Source organism: Gossypium raimondii, chromosome 4, assembly GCF_025698545.1.
Source record: "Gossypium raimondii isolate GPD5lz chromosome 4, ASM2569854v1, whole genome shotgun sequence".
Lineage (NCBI taxonomy): Eukaryota > Viridiplantae > Streptophyta > Magnoliopsida > Malvales > Malvaceae > Gossypium > Gossypium raimondii.
In genome coordinates this window covers 11361690-11369075 of record NC_068568.1, presented here as the reverse complement: position 1 = coordinate 11369075, position 7386 = coordinate 11361690, and the positions used below count along the sequence as shown (strand labels likewise).

At 34.2% G+C, this 7386-nt stretch overlaps 1 protein-coding gene across 1 annotated transcript; it reads left to right on the top strand.

The window, feature by feature from the left end:
- Positions 1 to 2730: 2730 nt before the first annotated feature.
- Positions 2731 to 4881, top strand: LOC105779421 (NADPH-dependent aldo-keto reductase, chloroplastic). The gene is made up of 7 exons (XM_012603160.2): positions 2731 to 3004; positions 3086 to 3136; positions 3329 to 3405; positions 3563 to 3650; positions 3733 to 4008; positions 4233 to 4481; positions 4591 to 4881. Exons 1-7 carry the CDS (start codon positions 2876 to 2878, stop codon positions 4675 to 4677), a joined length of 957 nt encoding a protein of 318 aa, XP_012458614.1. The 5' UTR covers positions 2731 to 2875; the 3' UTR covers positions 4678 to 4881.
- The last annotated feature ends 2505 nt before the right edge of the window (positions 4882 to 7386 follow it).

Genomic DNA, 7386 nt, shown 5'->3' with positions numbered 1-7386 from the left:
TGGTCGTGATATCTCATTTGTCTTTTGAAAATTTTACGTTTTATTCCTTTCATTAATATCGATGTTTACAAGGGATTTCATATACTAGTTTATAATTCGAATTTAATTTAATAATACGGTTATTAAGTTTTGGAACCTGATAACTTGTTTATTAGATATGCAAATGCAATTGTCGTTGTTCTGACAACAAATTTAACATTTCACATCTCGGATCTCGCGATTAGTTCAGGTGTGGGATGTTGTATATTACCATAATCTTATTCACACATATGATTTGCTTGGATGGTAACCAAGTCCTGGTGGCAATAGCTTGCAACGCAACATATGTCAGTTCCAACTCAAAAAATTCTAAAATCTTGCCCATTAGGCCAAATCTTCCTCAATCCGTTAGTAAAAAGTTCTACCAAATTGTCCTTGTCAAGGGTGGAGTCCGTCTTCTCTTGAATGCTTCAAATACTTGATGATAGTTGGACTAAAGATGAAATAAAGTCCATGAACATATGTTTGCATAAAGTGTTTATCATTAGGATCAGTGACTGTCTTCTAAAGATTGGTCCAAAACCATTTTTTGGACATAAGGCTTGACACAACACGCAGAGAATAACAGGGCTTAGTTTTCTAAGAAAAAAAACATCAACTCCATGCTTCAAGAAACATGCCTCCTTGATTTTTTTCATTGATGAAGCCTTTTTGTGCCATCAATCTCATCCTTTTTGGTACACGCAGTGTTTAGAAACTCAAGCTTTTTAGGTTTAGGAGTGATTTGCACTTCTTCAAGCATTTTAGCAGCACCCACGATTTTGAGCCTTTTGTTTCTTTGCTTCGATTTCAATGGAACATTGGGTCTCTTGGTTCTTTTCCTAGTAGTTTGAGGCATCAAATTGGAAAGATGTACATCATCATCATCATCATCAACATGTGCTTTTTCTTTACCCTTATCAGAAACTTTCTTCTTTTCATTAGCTCCTTCAACAACCTTAGTAATAGCAACCAAAGTTACATGTTAAGTTGTAATACGATTCCACCTCTCTCTTTGTCACCATATGACAATCCTTGAAACTTTGGATCAATATTAGTAATTCCAATCACTATATAAACTCTTACTGATGTGGTCAACGGCCAAATCTTGAACATTTTGGGGTTCTTTCTTTATCAACCTATCTATCTCCTCTATAGTAATTCTATTCATATCCTTTAAGGATTCTAGGGCATTAAATGCCAAATCCCCAATTTCATCTTAAGACTTTGATTGAGTGAAAATTTTTGATTAAGGCTTAATTGATTTTAAAAAATTATTTTATGACTTTTTTAACATTTAAGCCTACTTGTTATACATAATTCATGCCTTCAACTATAGTTTAAGGGGCACTTGTGGCATTCACTTAAAAACTAAGTTCGATTTAGAATTTGCTGTATATAATTGTAGGTTAAAGTAATTTTAGATTATTTCCCAACTTCTTGATTAGCAAACTTCAATAATTTCGAGTTTAAGTTATATCAAATGTTAATATTTTCAATTTCATAAATTGTTTATACTTTTTTTTTAATATTTAGTAATTTCAAGTTCAAATTAAAGTTTAGGTAATCTTTTTTGCTTCTCTATATTAAAGTTATTGAAGGGAGGTCAACTCCATCAAAAATTGAAGGGAGGTCAACTACATCAAGAGAAACCTGCAAAGCGTCATTTGCCAGAAGCCAACGAACCCCTTAATGGGTGTTATTACCCCCGGTGGGGGCTTGGTCTCCGAACTTTGTTGAGAGCCTAAAGAGGCAATAACTTCATAGGGAGGGAACGCTTCGGGTGCTTGAGAAGGTGAAGTTCAAGTGGTAGCATATTTACTCAACAATGCCCTATATGCTATAGGGTATGAGGTTTCTTTGGTGGGTGATCATGCATAACACGCATAGTTTGTCTTCTCAAGCACTTGACGAGATGCTTCCACTTTGGAAATTTGCCGTCTCTTTGGACACTTAAACTCTTAGCAGAGTTGTAAAACAAAACTCCAATGGGGAGAAAACTAATTCGTTGAGGAGTCCTCAACAAAATTGTTTTAGGTTTAAACTCAATCGGCTACAACTTAAGTTTAGACAATAAAGAGTTCTTAGTTATTTAATTTTGTATTTTTAAAAATAATTTTAGCCTTTGATTTAATTTGTCACTTTTTTAGCTCTTAAACTTGTGTTGTTTGTCAAATCACTCCAAATTTAATAGAAAAATTAACATTTGTATACGCGTGGATTGCCACATGGATGCTTAATCAATAATTAATTAATATTTAAAAATTAAAATATAAAAAATTTAATTTTAAAAAAATAAAAATTATTAAAAATATTTTTAAATTAAAAAATTAAGTAATTGCCAACGTTAATGTGTATGTCATGTTAACAATGTGTTAAAAGAGACGAAAAATTAAATGAATAGTTAAAATGACTTTTTGAGAGCCAAAAAATCATTATGCCTCATTTTTTTAGTAAATAACGCGAAAGTTTAAGTAAATTTTTTATTGAATCAATTTTCTTAGGGACGAAAATAATAAGAAAATGATTTTTAAATTATGAATATGAACACCCTGAAATTTTTTTTGTTCAGACACTTAAGTTTGAGATATTTTTCCTTGAAAACAAAATGGTCGTGACTTGATTCTTTAAATTCTTTTCTTGATAAATAGTGTCACTTGATAGCATAGGATAGGCACACGCGTCAAATGATGTCATTTTTAGTACCATTGAAGCGAGATACAATGTTAATAGACGTACCAAAATTGGCAATTATCAACCCCTTAGACTTCTGATACTAGAAAATGTTTTTTCTCCTTTACTGATCATTTCCGCAGCTCTCTTTTACTTTAAACAACAGTCCATTCATCGGTTCTGTATGAACAAAATGGCTCAGGCAATCCGATACTTTGAGCTGAACACCGGAGCTAAGATCCCCTCTGTAGGACTCGGAACCTGGCAGGCTTCTCCTGGCGTAGTTGGCGCTGCTGTTGCTGCTGCTATCAAGGTATTTTTCTGGATAATTTTGTAGGAACTGAAGCTGTGGTGTCTGTCTTTGGAGTGACTGCTTATCTTTATGTATATGCAGATCGGGTATCGGCATATTGATTGTGCTCAAGCCTATGACAATGAAAAAGAGGTAATGACCTTTGCTGCAATTCCTTTTCCGGGTTGAATTTTCAACTTCTTTTAATAGTCAAATTCGCATAATTCATTTATTTGTATCTTTTGCTGTAGAATTTATGTTCGGCATGCTTTTGATGCTTTGATTTCGATGATGATTATATAGAAAGGAAATTTACTGATATCCCCATAATTTTGGTTGATCTAGATTGGTTCTGTTCTGAAGAAATTGTTTCAAGATGGTGTTGTGCGACGTGAAGATCTTTGGATAACCTCCAAACTCTGGTTTGCCTCAATCTCAAAACCCTTTTCCAAGTGTTTTACATATACCATACACGAATGAAGCCACTTCAAAATTTAATTCTGTTTAGGATACTACAAGTGTTATCTTGTTTTTGAGGCATGTTATATGGATCTGCCGATGAATTAAAACTTTCTGCAGGTGCACTAATCATGCACCGGAAGATGTACCGGTGGCGTTAAATAACACCTTACACGACTTGCAGCTGGACTATCTAGATCTCTATCTGGTATTTACCATTTTTCTTCCATTTTGGCCTTACTAACATTAGCAAATGTTGAATTGATTATTTGATTGTTTAATGCTTGAAGATTCATTGGCCTGCCAGCATGAAGAAGGGTTCAGTTGGATTTAAGCCTGAGAACCTGACCAAGCCTGACATTCCTAGTACATGGAAAGCAATCGAGGCACTATACGACTCTGGAAAAGCTCGAGCTATTGGAGTAAGCAATTTCTCGTCTAAGAAGCTAGGAGATCTGCTGCAGGTAGCTCGTGTTCCTCCTGCTGTTCTGCAAGTGGAATGCCATCCTGTCTGGCAGCAGCCTAAGCTACATGCATTCTGTGAATCCAAGGGAATTCATATAACTGTGAGTACAGATATGCCTAGCACAAAAGCAACAAACACCGATTGGTGCTCAAATTCACAATTATTTTTGTGATGCCTGCTTCTACAATTGTACTAGATAAGTCCAACCATCTAAAACAAAATTAAAGATGAATGTAAAGGAAAAGCTACGTGTTTATGTTTATTGGTTCTCAAACACTCATCATTTCTAGCATATGACCAGTGAGTTGCTTTTCATTGTTTCAGGGATACTCACCATTGGGTTCCCCAGGCACCGGAACCATCAAGAAAGAAGTCCTCAAGCATCCAGTTCTGAATATGGTAGCAGAGAAATTGGGCAAGTCTCCTGCTCAGGTAGCTCTTCGTTGGGGGCTACAAATGGGTCACAGTGTTTTGCCTAAGAGTACAAATGAAACAAGGATCAAAGAGAACTTTGATGTTTTTGATTGGTCCATACCTGAAGAATTGTTTGCCAAGTTTGCTGAAATTGAGCAGGTAAGTTTCTTACCCTCTTTTCGTGGCCGGATTACTTTAGTGTCTGATTCAAAATATGTAGGGTTCGGGTGTAGTTTGGATTATGTATTGCTTGTTTTATGTCTTCCAGGAGAGGCTGATCAGAGGCAGCGGATTCGTTCATGACACATTCGGGGCATACAGGACCTTTGAGGAGCTATGGGATGGTGAGTTTTGAACATACACCAAAACTATAAGGTCTAAGCAATTATATATGCCTATATATATATATGTATGCCCACCAACAATGCTTTTAAATGTTTGGGAAGATATTGCCATGGCTCTTGTAAAGCAGTCCTTTGCAATTTAAGTATACTATATGATCTTTGGATGTAGTTATGGTGACTATAACTTTATGGTATGTAATAATATTAGAAACTCATTGTTGGCTTCTAACAGGAAAAAAAAAAAGTATCTAAGATGATAGGATTATGCAGTAAATTTATATATGATCAAATGGATGGTGTAACACGAAGCCCTGCATAGGCCGGCACTAAAATCCTGGACCAGGGATCTCTTTCATTATAATTGCATTTTAAGTGGGCTCAGCAAAAGTCAAAGTCTATTGGAAAAATGATTTTTTTAAAATTTTGAGTTAATTGAATTTAATTATTTGATTTTCTCATATCAACTTGAATAAGTAATTTTGGAGTTAGAAATATATTTTTCTTTAGAAGAAAGATAATGAATGTTTATTTGATCTTAATCCTGATGGTAATGGAAAGAAATATTTTTTTGTTTTTCAAAATATTTTCGGTTGAGGTAAATTCAATGACTATTGCAGAATATTAATCCTTTGCTATTTTTGGAAAAGGACATTGCTATTTTACCATTTTCTCCTTCAGAAAACAATATAAATAGTAGGTCACTATTTTCATTTTTAACAACAACAAGCAATCTTTTCTTCCACGACTCGTCTATTTCTTTCAGAGCTTTTGTTTTTCAGTTCTGATTCCTTTGTGAGAAGAGCAATACCAATTGTCTCGAGTGTACGAATATTGAAGTACTGTGTTAACCTTAGAGGCAACGTCCACTACTCGATTACACTGATCAGGACGGATTTACTTCTAAGGCAGTGATTCTTCCACAACATAGTGATTCTTTTATTATTTATGCTCAATTGTTTTTTTTTGTCAGTATTAGCGGATTTCATTTTGCAGTAGTATATTTCTAACAATTTAGAAGCAATACCCCAACTACTGTTTAAACATGTCTGTCACGATGAACAAGTTCATATTCGACTGTGAACAATAAAGTTGGCATTTTGAACCAGATTCTTAGTGCCCACAGAATATGACCTTACTATTACTCGGGCAAATAGCAGTCATCTTCTTCCACTGCTTACCATGATGGGGGAGGAAAAATACATTGAAGTCAGTCCATTGATTAGGGTATGCAGAACGATATGACATCTTCAACTCTCGAAAAACTATGCCAACAAGCAATGGAGGAAAAAACAAAGTATAAGATTCTGGTTTTTTTATTTTCTTTTCTTTCAGTATTTTGTGGGCTACAATTGTAATGATATATTGTGCTAGTTTTAAGTGGGATCGTTTGTGACCCCTCTAATCTTTCTTTAGAATTGAACCTAGTGTGGTTTTTGAGTACGATAATTTACTCTCTTTTACCTTATTTGCACAACAAGCAATATCAAAGCTGAAGGTTACTCGAAGTATGCTCTGTGGTGGCGATTTGAACTGATCTTCCACATAAGAAAATATTTCATTAGGCATATTGAAATACTATGGTTGCCATGGTGGACAATCCAAGAGCTCCAACATTGTCCATGTGTGTGAGGCCAACATTGGCAAATACGAGATTGGTAGTGGAGATCTTCGATGGGACAGGTCATTTCGGTATGTGACAAAGTGAAGTGTGCTTTTGAGTCAATCGAGTTTGTTGACACCATTTTTTGGATAAAACAGGGTCGACTTGGGTTTTGAAAAAAATGAAACAGGAGTCGCCACCAATCCTTTTTTATGAGGTGTGATTGGATCACCTTGAAAAGTTGTTGTCTTTAATAAACGGTTTGATTTTATTAAAACAACAAGTTTGGTCCACGAAATTCAGAAAAAACGGGTTCGGGAGTCGGTTACGTATGAGGAAGGATTAGCACCCTCGATACGCCCAAAATTGGTACCTAGTTGACTATTTAATGTCTTAATGTCGAAAATTGAGAACTTTGAAGAATTTAAAAATACGATCCTTGTATTGAAATGTTAAAAATTTTGGGAAAAAGGGACACGTTCCACGTTAATCGAGAAAGAAAGCATCATATCCAGTAAGTTAGGACACAATGTCTCGAATTCTCGATACGTGGATGAATGGCAAAATTTACTTATTTAAAAGATGTTTAATTATCTCGGGTTTAGAAAAGGGACCATGCCCAGTAAGTTAGGACACGATCTTTTTTTTTAATTCCCGAGATTGTTTAAAAACTTGAGTTTGAAAAGATTCGTATATTTAGATTTATTGTGAAAATTGAAACCCAGTAAGTTAGGGTACGATCTTCTCGAATCTAAACAAGAAGTGCCATTTTTTAAAACAAATTTTGTTATATTGAGTGAAATAAAAACATGAAGTCGTAGTAAAAATGTGAAAGCAAATTACATTATTATGCATGGCAAAACTATGATGAATACAAAAGTATAAAAATAATACGGGCAATAATAATAAAATAAAATAAAATAAAGAAAAAGAACAAATCGATAACATGCGAAATAATAAACCGTAACATGTAAATAAAATGCATAAATGCGTATAAATATTATATAAATATATAATATATACATATAAAAATGTGCATGTGAGATATATAAAAAAATAAAATAAGATAAATATATATATGTATAGATATAAAAGAAGCCGTATAAAAAACATATAAATA

What these genes read in the sequence shown, in the direction of transcription:
- LOC105779421 (XM_012603160.2), top strand. Translation starts at nt 2,876, where the DNA reads ATGAACAAAATGGCTCAGGCAATCCGATACTTTGAGCTGAACACCGGA. An exon ending in CCTATGACAATGAAAAAGAG is followed by an intron (nt 3,137 to 3,328) that starts GTAATGACCTTT and finishes TGGTTGATCTAG; the next exon opens with ATTGGTTCTGTTCTGAAGAA. An exon ending in TGGATAACCTCCAAACTCTG is followed by an intron (nt 3,406 to 3,562) that starts GTTTGCCTCAAT and finishes AACTTTCTGCAG; the next exon opens with GTGCACTAATCATGCACCGG.